Source organism: Oryx dammah, unplaced genomic scaffold (assembly GCF_014754425.2).
Source record: "Oryx dammah isolate SB20612 unplaced genomic scaffold, SCBI_Odam_1.1 HiC_scaffold_23, whole genome shotgun sequence".
NCBI lineage: Eukaryota > Metazoa > Chordata > Mammalia > Artiodactyla > Bovidae > Oryx > Oryx dammah.
Window position 1 is genome coordinate 89,945,978 of NW_024070207.1, and position 20,900 is coordinate 89,966,877.

General features: G+C 40.0%; 1 protein-coding gene across 9 annotated transcripts in view; it reads right to left on the reverse strand.

The window, feature by feature from the left end:
• The window catches only part of KDM6A (lysine demethylase 6A), a 182,319-nt gene extending 161,924 nt beyond the window's left edge, over positions 1–20,395 (reverse strand). For all 9 annotated transcript variants that reach the window (XR_005725456.1, XR_005725455.1, XM_040266144.1 and 6 more), the window contains exons 1-2: positions 19,841–20,395; positions 19,557–19,620 (exon numbers count right to left, since the gene is read on the reverse strand). Coding sequence is in view for 7 of the 9 variants with exons in the window: in XM_040266144.1 (XP_040122078.1) it covers positions 19,557–19,620; positions 19,841–20,001 (225 nt within the window). In the remaining 2 variants the exon portion in view is untranslated. The remainder of the gene's footprint in view (positions 1–19,556; positions 19,621–19,840) is intronic.
• Between the last annotated feature and the right edge of the window lie 505 nt (positions 20,396–20,900).

Consider the following 20,900-nt stretch of genomic DNA (forward strand, 5'->3'; position numbering starts at 1 on the left):
CGATTCAATATCTAGTCAGGGAACTAGATCCTGCATGCATACAGCAACTTAGAGTCTGCATGCCACAACTAAAGATCCCACATGCTGCAAATAAGACCCAATGCAGCCAAAATAAATATTTTTTAATGTTAAAAAATGGTTTAAAGAAACATGCAATGGGGCTTCCCTGGTTGCTCACTGGTAAAAAAAAAAAAATTCTATACCACCTCTCTCCTACTAAAAACTTCTCAATGTTGTCTGTTTTAAGTGTTTTCAAATTTGGAAAAGATTATGTTGTTCTGCTGGCCTTAAAATGGCAAGCGAAGTAGAATGTTCTATTTGTATATTTGTCTTGGGAATCTAAAGAGTTAACTGCTGTTTGATGGCAAACCAAAACAGTAACATTCTGCTATAATCCAGCTTATCTTTCCATTTCTTGCTATACATCTAAATATATGCTTCCTTTAAAGAGTGTAACAGAAACCATTTGGGTCAAAAGCAAGCACTGTAGTTATTTACTGTAGTTATTTAAACCTTGTCCCCAAAATAGTAACAGCTATAGGTCAAGCCCTGGTACAAGGCAACAACTTTGTAATGCAAATATGTTATGATCAAATATGTTATGATGGATATTGTCAAATTAAAGATTTACCTATAAATTAGATTTTTTAAACACTTACTTCATATGATAGAGTATCTTGAGGTAAAAATTTTCACAATCCAAACTTGAATTACCATAAAAGTCAATGGAGGACTTGAAACACCACCAAAATGGAGTAACTTCTGTCCTCTCAGGTACACCCTCTTAGAACTGAAAAAATCCTGGATGTAGATGGGAGATATAGAAAATACCGGCCAAAGATAGAAGGTATCTGAAAGATGAGGAAAAGGCAGTGGACTTCTTAGAGACATCAAAACTTGAGGAATGACAAGGCAGTTAAGTTCCCTGGGTTCTACTGCCTCCCTTATTTCCAGGACAGGATGCTGCTTCACCATCACAAGTCACAGGCAAATAAGCCCCAAGAAAAGGCTTTTTCCTCCTAACCCAAAGAAATCTTTTCCGCAATACCCACCATACTCCACCCAAACCCCAATGGAAAACCCTCCATGCAAACCCTTCAGTTTCAGTGACGTCAAGCATGCAGCTAATCTTCCACACTCTCTCCCTCTCAGCCAGACTGGGGAGCAGGTGGTGTCAATCCAAGTCCCCTACTAGGATAGTGCTGGCAGATCAGAACAGGCAGTTGATCTTCTATCCCTCACACAGGGGTGCTCAAGTTCCCCTGCCAGGATGGTATGGATGAGGAAAGAAGCAGCAGACCTCCCAAGCCCTGCAGAACCAGAGGGGTGGCTCCAACACTCCTGTGCTGGGTTACAGCAAAACTGAAAGAGAGCTTATCTTTTTTCACACCCAATGGTGCTCAGGTTCATCCATTTAAGGTAGCGTCAGTGGGGTCAACGGCAAACTGGGCTGCTGAAACCACCACCCAAAAAGCTGTGTGCACAAGACAGGATTAGTCACCCCTACATTGGAATACAAACACACACACCTGGTATCAGCAAGAAGCAGATAAGAGCTGAACCAGCACTCTATGTGGAACCGAGACTGAACAAAGTGTTGTGAGTTGGAGCCAGTCAGCAGTCCACCCTCTCCCCATCCCTGGAGTCAGCAGGGACTAGTGGAAAGGTGAACCTTCACACCCAACCAGCAGTGAGACTGAATGAAGAAGTCAAGAGACGACGCAGCCAACAATCCACTTCACCCATTCTCTGGGTGCCACAGGTGCCCAGAGGGAAATGAGCTCCCACCACCACCCAGAGGGAAATGAGCTCCCACCACCACCTGGCATCAACTCAGGGGAAGTGGTACCAAGTGGGGAGCTTATGCTCCATCCTGCAGCATCAGAGTGCTGCGAGTTAGCCCTCCACTACTTCTCTCTTGCTGAGAAGCATGACTCATCAGGAAGCTGTTCTTATACCCCCCATACTCAGAGGCAACAAAGTGGTGTAAACTGGTACCCAACTTTTGTCAGGAAGATTATCAGTGAAGGCAGCTGTTGAACTTGCATCCCATCAGTCTATATCAAGACAGTATGATTCTCTGCTTTACTTTTCCCAGCGTGGTTGTCAGTAGGGCCCAGTCACTTTTCCCAGCGTGGTTGTCAGTAGGGCCCAGTCAGAAGCTGAATCTACACAGCCACCCAGTCCTGGCATTACAGCTCAACAAGGATTTTTACCTATTATAAAAATAGAATGCAATCTAGAATTCTCATAAAGTGATATCAAATATGTCCAGGATACAGCTGAAAATCACCCACCATACCAAAAGCCAGAAAACTATAAAGTAAATGAGAGAAAACAATCAAGAGATTCAACACTGAGATGAACCAAGTTTTGTTTAACCAATCCATTTTTTAATTTTTAAATTCTTGACATTAACAGAACTACACTGAAGTTTATTAACATTTCACTCTTAAATTTCTTATCAACAAACAGGGATAAAACTCCTAAGCCAAAACCCAAAAACAAAACTAAAAATAGGGAAAAGCTTATAAAACTAAATATGGATTCCAGCATTATTAGCTGAACAGAGAATGATTTTTAAATTAGTAGTGGATGATAAAGTTGTGCAGAAATTGAACACTTACAACTTATCTAAAATTTGGAATCACTGACCGGAAATTACACAGCTGGATCATGAGAAAACAGCAGAAAGAGTTACAAGTAAACCTACACTGTTCCAGCTGCACCCCATGCCGTTCTCAGAAGAAAGCCTGGCACTGACTAGATATTGGGCCAGACTAATACTGGCAACAGAACCAGTGACAGTAACCTGCCTACTAGAAGAGTCTTCCATTGAGTTGGCAATTTTGATGTGGTGGATCTCACTAATGTTGGCACCTTGGTGCCCAACTATTTGGAATGGTGATTTAATGGGTGGTTTGAGTAGATACAAACAACCAAATTTGCCCAAAAGATTTTCACCTCTGGAGAGCGGAGTCAATTACGGTGAATCCAGTCCTGCCTTGCATCATAAGTCTGACCAAGGTTTTAGTCAACATAAATGCTTCAACAAGGTATTTTAACTGCTCTTGAAACAAATTAGAAAATGCTAAGTCTCAGGAAAGTTGTTTTAAAAGAACCAAGTGGAAATTACAAAACTAAAAAATATAATACTCAAAATAAAAATTCTCTGGACAGGCTAAACAGAAGTGTCAGACAACAGAGACAGCAAACAGATCAATAGAATTTAGCCAACCTAAAAGCGAAAATGGACTGGGGAACTGAGGGTGGAGGACAGAGTTTCAAGGACCCAAAAACAGAAGCGCTAAAATTCTTATCAGAGTCCCAGAAGAAGAGAAGGTGGGATTTTAAAAGTATTCTAAACTATAGTGTCTAAAAAATTCCAAGCTGTGGTGAAACACATTAACTCAATGAAAGAAACCCAAACCAAGATAAACAAAACTAAAGACATCCACACCAAGATACATCGTAACTTAATTTCTGAAAACTAAAGGCAAAGAAAAATTCTTGAAAGCAGCCAGAAAAAAAACAATAAATTACTTACAGGGGAACACAGATTCTAATGACAACAAATTTCTGATTTGAAACCACAGAGAACAGAAGAAAATAGCACGTTTTTCACGGCTAAAAGAAAAAGAACGGTACATTGTGAATTCTATATACAGCAAAAATATCCTTCAGGAATGAAGGGAAATAAAGTTATCCTGAAAAAATGACTTTAAAAGTTCTCTAAATAGAAAGGAAATGAAAGCAGCAGGCTGGGACTTCAGAAAGGAAAAAAGAACATTGGAATATATAAGATCATGAGTAAGTATAATAAGAATATTATACAATGCATGAGTTTCATAAATCATATTTGCTGGTTGAAGCAAAATTTATCACACCATCTGGTGTGATGTTCAATGTTACTAAGAGAAAACAATTAAGAAAATTACATTTCATAAGAGGGCAGACAAAAGGACCTAAATGGAAGTAAAAGTCTGCACTTCACTGGAAGTAGTAAAACATCCACAACAGAAGATAGCGATAAATTACATATGAATATTCCAGTACCAAGAATCACCACCAAGAAGTCTACACAAAGAGATACACTTAAAAACACTACAAATCAAGATGGAATAAAAAAATATATATCCAGATAACCCACAAGGAGGAAAGAAGCAAGAATGAAAGAAACCAGAAAGAGGAACAAGCCATAGTACTGACTTGAAGTTCTAACATATCAACAGTTACCTTAAGTATAAACAGTCTATACCAATTAAAAGAAACAGGAAGAGTGTTTTTTTTTTTTAAATGATCTAACAATACGTTGTACTTCCCCCACCAAAAAAATTCACCTTAAATACAACAGGTAAAGTTAAAGTATGGAAAAAGACATACCATGTAAATATTGATTTTTTTTAAAAAAGCAAGAGTGGCAATATTATTATCAATAAAGTAGACTTAAGCGTAAATAAAATTACTAGCAATTTTAGCAAAAGAGATACTACATAATGGTAAAAGGAACAACCCACCAGAAGATATGACAAACTTATGCACACATCAAATGACAGAGCCTCAAAGAAAAAGAAGTAAAAACTGATAGATAAAAGGAAAAACAGACAAATCCACAATTATAGTTGGAAATATAGAAATACCACACTCTCATTAATTGGTAGAACTATTAGACAGAAAATCAGTAAGCATATAGAAGAACTGGACAATAAAATCAACCAAAAAGATCAAATTCTTGTATATAACACTCCATCCAACAGAATACACATTCATTTCAAGAGCACATGGAACGGTCATCAAGATAGACCACATCCTGGGTCATAAAACACATGTCAACTAAGAGAATGAATATTATACAGAGTAAATTTCCTTATCATAATAGAATCAAGCTAAAAAGTCACTGAGAGTAAAACTAAAAATCAGTGACAGTGAAAACAGGAAAATCTCCAAATACTCAGAAGCTGAGTAACACACTGAAAGTGAAAGTGAAGTCGCTCAGTCATGTCCGACTCTTTGCGACCCCATGGACTGTAGCGTATCAGGCTCCTCCGTCCATGGGATTTTCCAGGCAAGAATACTGGAGTGGATTGCCATTTCCTTCTCCAGGAGATCTTCCCGACCCAGGAATTGAACCTGGGTCTCCCACATTCCAGGCAGACGCTTTACCGTCTGAGCCTCCAGGGAAGCATACTAAATATTCCAAGGACTGAAGAGGAAATTTAAAAACCCATAGAACTGAATGAAAATACGAGAATATGTGGGACACAACTAAAGCAGTGCCGAAATGAAAATATATAGTACTAAATTTGTACATCAGAGAAAAAGAAAGGTCTCAAATCAATAATCTAAAAGACATGAACAGACATTTCACCACAGAGGTGAATATTTCCTTCAGAATACAGAAGGAAAATAAGGACATGAAAGACATTCAACATCACTAGCCTTTGGAGAAATGCAAATTAAAACCACCATGAGCTAGCACTACAGAGCTATCAGAATATGGAAAATAAAAAAAATAATACCACCACCAAATGCTGGCAAGGGTGCAACAAAGCTAGAACACTGGTGGGAACTGCTGATGGGAATGTAAAATGGTAGAGCTGCTCTGGAAAACAATTTGGCAGTTTTTTATAAGACTAAACAAGCAACCAGCAGCAACTGCACTCTTGGACATTTATCCCAGAAAAACTTAGGGCTCACAAAAACACCTATACAAAATGTTCACAGCAACTTTATTTACAATAGCCACAGACTAAAAATTACTCAAAGTGTATGGTTAAGGACACCATGGTACATCAATAACACGGAACAAACTATACGATACATACACTGATCCCACCTATATAACATTTTTTCAATGACAAAATTATAGCAACAGAATAGATCAGTGCTTGCCAGGGGTTAGAAACTGGGGGTGGGAGTGGGGTGGGTGAATATGGCTCTAAAGGACAACATGATGGATACTTGAAATAAACAGGTTTGTATCTTGACTATCTCAATGTCAATATCCTGGTCATGACATTGTACTAGATTTCTTATTACTGACAAGTGCATGTGAATCTACAATTGTTTCTAAACAAACAGTCGATTTTTAAAAAGCAAATAGAAAAAAATTGCCATTTACAGAAATATATACACTCGATTATGAATCAGTCATGGTATTGTCCACTTCTGTAAGAACAACTAAATCCAAATAAACAAATGTTCAGGATCCAGCTACTTCTTTTCACAGAATCCTGACTAAGGGTTGAATCATCTTTACAGATAACAGTAAATATTATCCTTTGATGTCTGAATGCTGTCTACAACATCCTGGCCAAGTAGTGTCAATGAGCAAACTTGAATATCTTCAATGACAGAAGACCCACTTATCTATCCATTTATAGATGAACACTTTGAAAAAGTGTTACAGAAAAAGTTTCTCCTTAAGAGTTATACTCTGAACCTAAAGTACAAACTCCAGACCTATCTTTTTGACTAACAAGCTTAGAATAAACATATAATCACAATATACTCATACACAGAGCTAAATTCAACAATAAAAGTTCACATTCAATAGTTTGGAAAGTTCCTCAATTAAAGCCAATTCTTGCTACTTTTAGGGAAACTGAGGGGCCTTACTATCTTTAACACCCAAATGTCTCTACCTAATAGTACATATTTACTGTGACATTTCTTATCAATTCATGTCTGACAATTCATTTAGCCCTGTCATGAGTTCCTCATAAACAGGTAAACACACAGTAATTATACCTATGTTCTAGAATTAGAAACATCAGATTTGACCTAAGAAATAATTCCAACTATCAAAAAGTAGTAGTTTGGAGAAGTCAAAACACCATTAATAAATAAGGCTAACTTTCAAATCAAACAAAGACTAACTGAATAATTTATCATATTAGACTAACCAAAACATACAATTCTCAGTTACATTATGTGCCTGCATTCATTTCTGGTCTTGAAAGCTTGAGGCTGAAATCAAAGAAAATTACAATCCAGAACAAAGTTCCATTGTGCCCTCCTTTTGGATCAAAATCTCCAAAATTGAATCAATCCTAAAAATTCAAATGAACCACCACCTAGAATTCTGATGCTAGACAGTCACTTTGGAAATTCTTAATCTGTAGCCCTTCATCTTAACAGATGGTGAAACTGGGGACCATAAAAATTAAGCAAGTTGACAAAGTAGGCAGCAGATTCAAACACTGGTCTTCAGTTTTCTGATCCACTGTTCTTTCCAGTATATCACACAGCCTCCCAATCAAGCCAGTATTTTGAACACCCAGGCTGAGAAACAATTCTAAGGCCTATTAACTATGTTAAGGGAGCATGTGCTTACAACGAATTTTCCAGTTAGAGCAATAAGTTCTCTAGGGATCAATTCACATTCTCTTCCCCTAGCACCCTTGTAATCAGTAGAGGAGAATTTGAGAGAATATGGCAGTGATCATGGAACACCACAGAACCATGTGATATAAACCATGGCACCTAAGCCTAACCAATCCAGTGGTATTAAAGCTTTTCTATCTTCTCAGCACACTCTTATTGTTAACACTTCTACCCAAGAATAGAGAAAACTAAATAGCTGAAAACAATGGAGTCCACAGTTGGGCTTCAAAGGAAACCATACACTCTCCAAAATCATATACAAAATCTCTACAGCTACACTGGCCCTCAAATGGTTAATAACCTCAAAAACCTAAAGTACCACCATTCCAACTCCACCACCAGTAAATATATAATGAAAACAAAGGCATTCTACTACAAATTAGTAACACACTAGAGAGCTTCCCTGGTGGCTCAGACAGTAAAGAATCTGCCTGTAATGCAGGAGACCTGGGTTTGATCCATGGGCCAGGATGATCCCCTGGAGAAGGGAATGTCAACCCACTCTAGTATTCTTGCCTGGAGAATTCCACGGACAGAGGAGCCTGGCGGGCTACAGTCTGTGGGGGTCACAAAGAGTTCGACACGACTGAGTGACTACATAAAATAACATACTAGTAGTATTAATTGCCCAGTCATGTCCGACTCTATGCAACCCCACGGACAGTCAGGCTCCTCTGTCCATGGGATTCTCCAGTCAAGAATACTGGAGTGGGCTGACATTCCCTTCTCCAGATCTTCCTGACCCAGGGATGGAACCTGTTATCTCCTGCATTGCAGGCAGATTCTTTACTGTCTGAGCCACCAGGGAGGCCCATAACAACACACTGAGCCCTGTACTGTTTATGACTAATCAAGAATACAAGTTTACCTATTTTTCTTTTTCTATAATAAAAATCAAGAATAAGTCAAGGTGAGTGACTCCTGCAAATATAAGATACTAAGTGGTATAAACTATGGCTACTTCTTTAAACATTCAGGGAGTAAATTAAATCAGTCGTACCAATAAAATCAAAATATGAAGGCAAATTTTGCCAATTACTTCAACTGAGTTCACAGCATATAAAATTAAGCAACTGCTATCGTAGGACATACATGTGAACATACTTTCAATTAAAACTTTTGCATGTTGAAGAATTTCTACCTTTTATACCACATATAAAAGTAGTAACAGGGCTTCAAAGTAACTTAATCAACCAAACCAACCTCCTCACCAACATCTTACTATTTGAATGAGAGAACTCTCAAGTCCAAGACAATTCAATATAAAAACAAGTAATATTTTCATATGACAAGCAGCAAAATTAACAAAGCATTTTAACAACTTGAATATAGTATGGTCTCATTTGCCTGGAGAATCCCAGGGACCGGGAGCCTGGTAGGCTGCCATCTATGGGGTCGCGCAAAGTCGGACACAACTGAAGCGACTTAGCAGCAGCAGCATTTGTGTGGGAAAAAGATATATAATAGAATATACTTGTGCGTGTTGAAATGAAGTTACCCAACAAAGCTTTTATCAGTAGCTGCCTCAGAATAAGAAATATATAACCCAGAGATGGTGTGGAGAGATTCTCTTTTTACTGCAACTTCCTCTACGTAACTTTACAATTTTGCACTATTCCAAGTATACCTATTCAAAAAAATCTGCATGCAAGTATTTCAGAAGTCAAAGATCGGATCATGGCTGCAATTAGAATGGTGGCATTGAGGATGGAGAAAAACAAACATTTGAAATTTAAGATGTAGAAATTTCAAGACTTGGTGACTATCAGGACTTGCTAAGAAAAAAAAGGAGTTAAAAACAGCTCTAAGGTTTCTGGCAAGGGAAATGATAAGTGCCACTTATTAAGACAGGGAACATCAAAACCAAAGATAAATTCAGCTTGCATATGTTCAGTTTAAGATGTCTTCAAGATACCAGGTAAAGTAATCAAGTTCGGTCAAGCATACATACAAGTTGGGAGCAGACAGAGTAAAGATCTAGAACAGAATTTCCTTGCAAAGGAGATGCAGAAAGCCAAAGTAGTCAGATGTTAGGAAAGTCAAGGAAGAGTGTTTTCAAGAGATCTCAAATCTGCCTCTGTACCCCCCACCCCATTCCTGAACTATAGACTCGCTTTAACAATTGTCTTCCGAGGTGGTAACATCGTCTTGTGCTGAGCCTTCCATAGCAGGCCTACTTGCCAGGCCCTTTACATCTCTTTTCTCCCTAAAATGCTATAGCCTGACAGAAACCTATTACCACTTCCATTTTACGGATAAGAAAATCAAGCCTCTGAAAGATGAAATAATTTGCCCAAAGATCATACATCTAATAGGTAGCAGCAAAATTGTATTCTAAAATTCATGTAGTCTTATCTATCCATCAATATTTAACAACTGGATCCCTTTCCTCTCCACTTTCTCTCTCTCACTGGAGTCAATAATATCCTGGTCATGTCACTTCCCCTGATTCGAGAGTTGAGTTCAGTGACTCCTCAAAACTTCCTATGGTCTACAGTGATGGAGGCCACATGCTCAATTACCTCCTGAACTGAACTATCCCACTCAGTTCAGTTCAGTCGCTCAGTCATGTCCGATTCTTTGCGACCCCATGAATCGCAGCACACCAGGCCTCCCTATCCATCACCAACTCCCGGAGTTCACTCAAACTCATGTCCACTGAGTCGGTGATGCCATCCAGCCATCTCATCCTCTGTCGTCCCCTTCTCCTCCTGCCCACAATCCCTCCCAGCATCAGAGTCTTTTCCAATGAGTCAACTCTTCGCATGAGGTGGCCAAAGTATTGGAGTTTCAGCTTTAGCGTCATTCCTTCCAACCACCACCCAGGACTGATCTCCTTTAGGATGGACTGGTTGGATCTCCCTGCAGTCCAAGGGACTCTCAAGTCTTCTCCAACACCACAGTTCAAAAGCAGCAACTCTTCAGCGCTCAGCTTTCTTCACAGTCCAACTCTCACATCCATACATGACCACTAGAAAAACCATAGCCTTGACTAGACCTTTGTTGGCAAAGTAATGTCTCTGCTTTTCAATATGCTGTCTAGGTTGGTCATAACTTTCCTTCCAAGGAGTAAGCGTCTTTTAATTTCATGGCTGCAATCACCTATCCCACTAGGACAACCTTAATCTCTCTGGGTCCACACTAAATTATTCACAATTCCCCAAACACCATTCAACTTTATACCTCTAACTCTCTGCCCTCTTATTCCTCTTGCTCAAATTCTATTCACGTTTGATAACCAAGACCAAAATGTTACATCTTTGTGCAGTTTCTCTTGCCCACTTCTCCAGCCTAAACTAACTGCTCCAAAACGTTGCGAATTTGTAGGGACAGTTTAAATTACCTACGATCAAAAGTTTTAAATGTTTTAATTGTGCCATCATTTGAGAGCTCAAAGAACACTACATATACACCTTGATTACAGCACTTACAATATCAAATAGTCGCTCTGTCCATCTCTCTCCACACACTGCAGGGGCAGAGGCCAAGTCTTGTTGCCCCAGGACTTGGGAGAGTCCCTCACTCACAGCAGTTTAACAAATATTTCACAAACCAATCAAGCAAAGCAAAAGCTTTTCTAGTTTTCATTCTGACACCTGAAATTCTAAAACCTAAAATGCTTATTTTATCTTAAAAATAAATTGTCCCTAAATAATAAACTATCCTAACAGACTCAAACAACTAAGATTAACAAAGTTCTTAGAAAAAATTATCTCTTATCATGTATTGTATCTATTAATATTACAGAGTTCCACCACAATACTATAATACAAATTCACATATATTCAGCTAAATATCTGTCCGCTACTTATTTCCCAAGCAACTAATTCTTAACTTCCATAAGGCAAAAAAATTAAGACTCAATCATATTTGATATTAAGAAGTTATTTTAAGCCCATGCCCCACAACAAAGAGTAGCCTCTGCTCACCACAACTAGAAAAAGCCCGCATGCAGCAACGAAGACTCAGCACAACCAAAAATTAATAAATAAACAAGGTATTTTTATGTGTAATAAAGGCATTGTGGCTATGTTTCAGTTGTCGTCATTTAGTCGTGTCCGACTCTTGCAACCCCATGGACTGTGGCCTGCCGGGCTCTTGTGTCCATGGAGTTCTCCAGGCAAGAATACTGGAGTGGGTAGCCATTTCCTTCACCAGCATATCTTCCCAACCCAGGAATTGAACTCAGGTCTCCAGCATTGCAGGCAGATTCTTTTCTGACTAAGCTATGAGGGAAGCCCTATGTTTCAGAGACAAGCTGAAATATCTATGGATTAAGAGATTTCCTTTATAATAATAGCAGCACAGGGTAAAATACAGATGAACAAGACAGGTTATGAGCCGAAAATTGTTGAAGGTGGGTAATGATTGGTGATGACTGGTTGATTTTCTTTGCTTTTCAAAATACTGAACCTTTCCTCTAATACACTGTTTCCTTTTTTTTTTTTTTTTTTTAAGAAAAAGATCTAGTGAACACAATACAATAGATCTAGTGAGAAAACAATCGTTTATCTTCACCTAAATAGGATTCCTTAGATAAATTTATCTTAGATTCCTTTATCTAATGGTTCCTTCCACTGTTCTCAATTAAAATAAACTAGATAATCTTATATAATACACTTGCCATGGGGATTCTCCAGCAAAGAATATTGAAGTGGGTTGCCATGCCCTCATCCAGGGGATCTTCCCAACCCAGGGATTGAACCCAGGTCTCCCACATTGCACGCAGATTCTTTATCATCTGAGCCACCAGGGAAGCAGCCCAACCTTCTTCATGAGAATAAACTTAGTATATTTTATTTATTATAACAGACAAAATACTACCACACAGACAAAACCACAAAAATACAAGGACACATTCACAACAGAATGATGACTGTTTTAGAAATGTAGAGAAGTAAAGATAAAATAAAATAAAGAAATCAGTAAGAGAAAATAAGTGAAAGCTTACAGAAGTGGCAAACAGCCCATAATTTGGCTGAGAAACCTAAAATTCTCTGAGTAAGGAATTACTCCCACCCTTCCAGGTTATAGTTTTTAATTAGGTCCCAAATATCATCCTGGGCCAAATTAGACCCCAAAATAAAGTCATCAATGAAACAGATGTTAAAGATCAAAATGAAGAAAGAGTACAGCCATGTAAACAAACGCAAAGAAACAGGACCAGGGTGAGGGTGAGGAAAGAAAGAAATAGGACCAAACGTATACACATCTCTACTTCATTTACCCCTATCCTGACTGAAGGACCATCAAGATGAGAAGTATCCCAACCTGACAAAAAGGACTTCACAGGTATCTCTACCTATACACACACTAGTATAAAACCCATCTTTAATCAGTCAAAATATAATTCTGGTATACTCATTATCAGCGTGCTTACTTATTTTTAAGGTAATGCACATCTAAGGTTAAAAAACAAAATCACAACAGCAGATAAATCTAGTTTAAAATCTCCCCTCCTCCTTACCTTAGGGCTGTTTTGTACTACAAACATGATTATTATTTAACTACTTCTTGAATATCTTACCAAAACTTGGTCAGAAAATTCCTTAAGTTGACCCATGAACGTTCATTCAAGGATCTCAAGTTAAGAACTCATAACAAAGGTAAGCATTACTAAAAAATGAGAGTGAGAGAAAACACAGCAGATGACCGTCTGAACGTCTGCTAAAAGCAAAAATCTGATTTTAAACCATGCGTTCCTAAGCAAAATTAAAAGATGCCGTGCTAATGAAGAAGTCAAGAAATACCATCTCCAATAAACACAATCAAGAAACAAGCCCAATCCTATTAATAGGAGACATTCTACTAAGGCACAATGGCGGGTAGAACGTTGAAACTCAACTTAAACTGCCCCAAGAGTAAACTGAAAATGGGGATCCGAGAAAGCAAGGAGTGTTTTTGCAAGAGCCATCAATGTCCTGCCCATCTCCAGCACTACCTATCTAGGGAAAGAAGGTGCAGATTACAAGAGTCCCCAGGTACGAGGAGCTAAGAGCATGGTTTGTCTTTCTCTACTGGGGTCTGGTGTTCAAAGTACATAATTTGTTGAAACAAATGACCAGATAAATGGAAAAGGGTGTCTGTAAATCAAGCTAGCCCAGAAGCCACTGTGCAATTATCTCACAAATATGAATACCCCTTCCCCATTTAACTCACGTATTGTAAAATACTAATGAAATAATTGAGTTTTAAATGTCTGATACAGAATGTTACATAATATAAATTCTCATTTAATGTTTCAAGAAAAAAAATGAAATATATCAGGATATGCTGTCTCATGAGCTTTCATTAATTTTAACCCAGCAACTATTGGATAATTTTTCAAGTTAACTCCAATAATCTAAAGTCCAGGGGCTCTTAGTTAACTTTTAAAATTCCCAAATCAGGAATACACAGTCCAGAATAGTTAAATCTACAAAGAAGAGACCTGAGGAAAACAGGAGCCAGGACAGCACCCTATAAAGCCAATGCTTCTCCTGCCTTTACTTTAGTCAGGAGAATGTGTTAGGAAGCATAAGGAATGTCAGAAGTAAATTTTCATTAGTGCAGTGAATGATATTCAAGTTAATGTGGCTTGGCTCGAAACACTGCAAAGGCATCTCCACTTTTGCATAAACGGGCCTAAGAATCAGCAAATCCAGGATCCCAATACAGTCCACAGTGCACACACAGCCTAAGAGTCCCATCCAGCCCTGTGTTCCACCACCAACCGGGTGATTCTGGGGCTATGTCTACTGCTGGTAACACTGCGCCTAACAGGTGCCACCAAAGCACCTTTCCAGCAAGGTCCTTGATAGACACTGGTACTCCCTTAAGCTTCACAAACAGGTTCCTATGACTGCTTTTGTGCATGCTTGCTAATCAATGTTTTTAAGATGGCCAAAAAAAAAAAAAAAAACCGTTTCTAACTTGTAAATTGTTAAATTGACCTGTATCGTAAACCTTCAAGATACTCCACTTTCCCTCAGCCACTGATGTTTTCGTGATAGTCCTCCTCATACTTATCTCACCCTTTAAGGGAGCGGTAAGTTTTCAATACAGACAAGGGATATCTTCATTATCTCCATATTTCCTGCATAGACGACTTGTATTCAGTGTACTCAAATATTTGTTGCTTTAATTTACCGTTGACAAATTACAAACCAGTAGAGAAAACTGATAGAATTGTATGTGAGGCTTTGATATGAGTACATAAGACTGTCGATCATGTATTCATTAAACTTCATTAATTAACTAGTTTACAAATAAATACATGTGGGCCTTAAATAACCACCATTTCAATTCTTTGACAATCTAGTGGTGTCTTTGTAACATATATTAGTTCTCTGGATACATTTCAAAAATATTAATTCACAGTGTTTTAATTCATTAACATCAATTGCAAAGAGTTCAAAGCATCACAATGAGTTTCAAAGTCTAAGCTTAACCAAAAGTAAACTTTTTCAAATCTGCAAAATAATACTATTATTACATAAATAAAAACTAAATGTTACATAATCAAGTCCGAAAAAGATATTTTTACTCTGTACCTAGCCAAGCACTGAACCTTCACTTTGGTTCAAAGTGCATGGCCCACCATTCCACTTTACCAACTACATCACAAAAACTCATCTCTCACACAGTTTTTAACAACCTGAAATGTACAGAGGTGGCAGTTAAATGTTCCCATGTCATTTCAATTTGTAAATGATTCTACAAAAAGAGCTATCCAGTGAGGGGAAAGAATTCAGTACTTAAAGTGCATGTTTATATATTCCTGCAATTCTAATGTGTGGCCAGATAAGCAAGCACTTTGTATAATCTCTTACTATAGCTTTATTACAAGAAACTATCAAAATCTTAGGAAATATATAGCAATTGCCTGAGACTTTGTCCAGGTAAATAATAATGACTATAATTTACAAGACAACTTTCCGAACTTGAAAATACTTTTATAAGATGCATCAAATTAAAAACCTAATTTTGAAACAGAGAAGTGTGACATTATTCTGTGGTTACTTTTGTAACCCAAACATTCATCTCTTTTAGCGCTGGAAATGAATATATTCCTTTACAAGTGCCAGCAAACAAAACATATACATAAAATATAATTTTAAATATCAACATCCAAACATTATAGTATAAAAAAAGTCACCTTCTACAACTGACCTAATAATTTTCCCTTACCATATACATTGGGCTTCCCAGGTGGCGCTAGAGGTAAAGAATCTGCCCGCCAATGCAGGAGACATTAGAAACGTGGGTTCAATCCCTGGGTTGGGAAGATCCCCAGGAGTAGGAAATGGCACCCCACTCCAGTCTTCTCGCCTGGGAAATCCCATGGGCAGAAGAGCCTGGTGGGCTACAGTTCATACGGGCGCAAAGAGTCGGACACAACTGACCACTACCACAGTGGTAGTTTAGTCACTAACCTGCAAGCAAACCAAATTTAGGAAAATATATGCTTTAATGGATCTTAAACTACGTCCACTGCCCCCAGAATTTTAAATTCCAACTATTTTCATGCTAATTATCTCCTAGGAAAAAGAAGTACGTATTTTTTTTAAGTACATACATTTTAAGATAGTAAATGATCCATGGGCCTCCCTGGTGGCTAAGACGGTAAAGAATCTGCTTGCAGTGAGGGAGAAATTACTTCCAGGTATTCTACATAATCTATTGATTAAAAGAATTACCAAAAAAAAAAAAAACCTCCCAAGAGTATTTAACACAAAAATGATATAAAGGTACTTCAAAGTGAACAACTATGTATTTTAGCATAGTTTCTTGACAAAAGAGTCCAACACTTTAGCATTATATAATTACTATAAATACAAATGTAGTATCACTATCAATATATTCATGCTATATATTAATATATATTTTAATACAAATCCTTATTAACTGAAAACAAGAATAACCCAAAAGATTTTTTAAAATGTGCTAAGTCACCACAGTTAATTCCTGTTAAAATGTTTCACTTCTTAATTACTTTTCAGTAACTCCACTGTAATTAAAAAGATAAGAGTCTTGAATTATGATACCAAAAGATGGTCAGCATTAAAGAAAAAATTGGTCAAGATCATGCTATATTTCAAGAACTCTGATTAAGCAACTACTTTCTGTTAACAATCTTTTAGAGATATTTTAAAGGTACTACTACAAAATAATACACTGCACTACTAATTTCTCTTTAATCCAAACCCCCAAGCATTGTATACCAAATGGAAATCATTCAAACAGAAATTCTTTCAATGACTCCAATATAAATTAGTCTGACAAATGCATTCAGCTACTAAAAGAAATCAGCAGTTTGGATAAAGTATCCTCCCAACTAGAAAAGGAACCTACAAGTTCGGGGGAAACTATGCTAAAATACATACTTATTGGTAAATGTTTTAAATTTTCCAAATCTTTTAGGTCAAGAGTTAACCTTTTTTAAAACCTAATTTAAAAAACTTGAAAGAATATTCAATAATGTATATGAATAAATGTTAAAAGCAAGTAGTAAGAACTAAGTTTCTGTCAGAAAGAAAAGTTATACAAGGTGCCGACTCAATTTGATGGGCGGACGGCCAGATGGGGTAATGACAAAAATCATAGCTAAAAAGAGTCCTGTGATTTATTTAATTCCAGTATCTGCCCTTAGGTAAGCAGCCTGAACCAACCCCAACAAAGAAAAGCCAGCTCTCATTTTTAAGACTTTCAGGGAATAAGAATTCTGAAACCAACACAGCTCAACATTTCACAAAAAAACATACTGTTTACCAGGGCTGTTCAAAAGATGGATGAAACTAAATAATTCAATACTTCCTATAGCAAGATTCCAGCTCATTCATTCTATTCAGAATCCAATTCAAACTCACGGTGAGAGATCATATAATATCAAGCTTTACACATTTCACTGTTATGTTCAAGCTCACAAAGATGCAACCAAGAACTGCATGCGGTTGCAAGCACATATTCTAGAATGTTTTATTTTAATGTTAAGGCTAATGAGTCTTGACCTAAATAGGACCTCACCGGCATGGAGTCTAAAGTAATGAAGACTTTTTTTTTTCCTTTAGCTCAACAAAATACTTAGTAGTTTATCAAATTACCCAATATTTTATGAAGCCTTCATTCTGCCACAAAATATAATGAACATTCACAAGTTTCTCATTTATGTTACTGCAGTCAAACATCAAGAAAGTACAGCACATTTTCACAAATACTTGAAAATGTTATTTTACAATTTAAAGTCAGTAGTGCATAATACCTAAGAGTTCAATATTACAATCTGAAATACAATGTTAAGCACGATCCACTCACTGTGAATCCATCTAAATACAAGCATTCTGAGACATAAAATCAACTAGCATTTTACACATTATCCACATATAACATTAGATTCCATTTATTTCTTCATAATCCTAACCAAAACAAAAGATTTGGCCAAACTATTCCAAATGTATTATATTTGCGGACCATTTTACCAACCCCCTACCAGACCGGAGATAATCACTCCAAAATACAATGCTTCTTAAATATTTTGCTTAATCTTTTGAAATGACAACTTTGACAGTAAAATATTTTTAAGTAAAATATTTTAAATAGGTTGAAAAGAAATTTCAAGGTTTAAATCATTTATGCTTAAATCATTTCAGAGCTAGTCGCTATTCATTTTTCCGGCGATAGTTTTAATGAAGCCAATTAATACCTACATAGTCAAAGTTTAATTCAACTTTTCTCTATGGATCAAAGGGACTGAGCTTACTGACAAGGATTATTTCAGTTTAGCTTTTGGGTCATTATTTGTGTTCGAAACCCCTTACACTTAACTCACTTTGAAACAAAAACAGAAGTGTAATTACAGATAAAAGAATTAGCGACTCCAAACTGCAGACAAAAATTCGGGATAACCGTATTTTTTTTTTTAATCAACTTAATAAAATGCAAGGCTTTAGTCATTTCAAACTTCCTTCTCAACTGCAACAATAAAGCTAGGTATCAAATGCAAACCTACTGATTTCAGCTAGAAAAGAAAATGTTTAATGGATACAACACCTATCGCGGCACACTCCAAGTTTCACGGTCCCAATTAAGAACCGAGCATTCAAATATCATTTCGATCAGATTCTGGTCAAGAGACACAAACTGATGCAGACAGATCGAGACTCCGCTGCCTTTGTTCAATAGCTTACGGATGGATAACTAAATGTGCTACAGGTTGATAAGCATTTACCAGGCTTATGAATGCGGCTTCCAAGCTTGAGAAAGGTGCAAGAATGCTAGATGCAAATAATCTTGGATAATTTTTATTAATCACCCACCGAGCTACACACTCCGAAGTAGAGGCCTATTCATCGCTACTATTTATTTCCATGTTTACCTCTCCTCCCTCCCCCAAACCCCCCCCTTCACTTTCTCCTCCCACCCTGTCCCGCCATCTTGGGCCGACAGGAGCAGCCATTACTTAACTAAATGACAGTGCCAACAACTTTCCACACAAATAAACAGAGTCTGCACCCCGAATTCCCCTCGGCCTCCCCTGTGAGAAACACAGGAAACGAGGCTCCAAGGAGAAAACACATTCATAAGTAACTGCAGGATTTCTATAGCAGAAAGACTCAAAAAGTAAACAAGTCACCCAACTTCAGGTAAAACACCATACCCCTTGAGATGCCTGTCAACAGCCCCATGCAAACTCTTCACCGCCCTAAACTACGTGCAACTTTCCTTCTGGGAGCGGGGACACAAGAAAACCCCAAACGTTGGGTTAACAGTACATTTCCCGAACAGCCTGCCTGGAAGAAAAGAAGAAAAACCACGGGAAACAAGTAAGTCGGAAATGTGGGGAAATCCGCACACATTTACGAGCCTTTGACCCTAAACAGGCACCTCGGAGAGATCATCGGTCGACTCCCCAAAAGCCGAAAAATAACAGGCAGTTTTGTCGACCCAGTTGAGCTCGGCCCCAAAGCGCTGCCGTCTCTGTTCCTTCAGCTACGAGAGGAGAGAGCGATTTCGCAAGGGAGCAAGCGAGGGATCCGGGGGTAAAGGGAGACCAAAAGCAGAAAATAGTTTTCCGGAAGCCCCTCGGCCCTAGTTCGCGGCCACAATGAGCGCCGGCCGAGCCGCGGGGCCCGGGACGAGCAGGGCGCCGGCTGGGGAGACCGTGTCCGCACTCCAGCCCGTGGCTGCCTTACCTTGCCCAGTAGGGCCTTCGTCCTGGCGCCATCTTCATGAAACCTCACGAACCCGAAGAGGCGGCTGCGGGGAGACACACACGCGGCTCGTTAGAGCTCCGGCAACCCTACCGACCCATCCCTGCCCGATCCCGAGGCCCCGGCGGCGGCGGATACGGCACCGAGAGCGCCAAGCCCAGGTGCCCGCCCCGCCGCCGCCAGAGGCGAACCGCGCTCGGGCCTCCCCGAAGAGAGGCGCCAACCGTCCGGAGCCGACCGGGCGGGTGGGTGACGGCGACCCATACCTGTCCAGTCCGCCGAGCGCCTCTCTCTCCTCGGCTGTCAGGCTCGGGGACGCCTCCTCGCTCTCCCCGCTCGCTTTTCCCGCCGCCATTTTCTTTTCCTCATCACCGAAAGCGGCGGCGGCAGCGGCGGCGGTAGCGAGCGACACTCCGCTGGATTTCATGGAAACGCAGCGAATTCACAACTCCGACGCTGACACCCCCCCGCGGGCCGGGGCCCGCAACGACGCCCCCAACCTCCGCGCGGGACCCGCACACCAACTTTATCGCCACCTCCTCCTCCGCCGCGGGCGGCAGCGACGAAAAACCCTAACGCGGCGGCGAAGGCGGCGGCGGCTTGGGGCTGCGGAGCCCCCGGGTCGGCAGCGGCAGCGGCTCGGCTTGTTGGGTCACATCGCGGGGGCGGGCGAGGGGCAGCCACGGGCGGGGGCGGCGGGAACGGCCGGAGCGTGCGGGATTGAGGGATGTGGGGGGAATTCGTTGGAGAAACAAACTTCCCCGGCACCAGCACAAAGTTGTTGTAATTGTGTCACACAGCGAACCCCACGCCGCCGCCGTGACCCCCCCTCCCCGCCCGGCTGGTGCAGCCAATCGAAGTGCCCCGCTCGCTTCACGTGACCTTTGTTGACTCACGTCAGCCGTGGCTCCACTCAACTTGCTAGCTGCCCGAGCCCCGCCCACCGAGGCCACCACCTACAGGGAGCCGGAGGCCCGCCAATTCTGACCGATGGTTGGCTGCTGGGTCCGTCTGTCCGGGTGAAGGGTTGTCACCGAGAGGGAGCAGCGGGTTAGGTTGTGCCAGTTAAATATACCGAGGCAGAGAATGGAGGGTCCGGACCGTGTCAGGGGAGCCGCGGCGGGCTCGGGAGGGGGAGGGGAACGGTGGGGAAGGGCGAGGTCCGTCACCGCCCGCGGCGGGCGTGAGCAGTGAGCTAGGACGCCATGGACGGCCTTTGGCTGCCCAGGAGCCCCGGGGTGGTCCCCGACCGCGGCTCCGGCATCCTGTGCTCCGCGTGTCCCGGGCCCTCGAGGGCCTGTTAAAGGTCACATCGCCAGGAGGCGG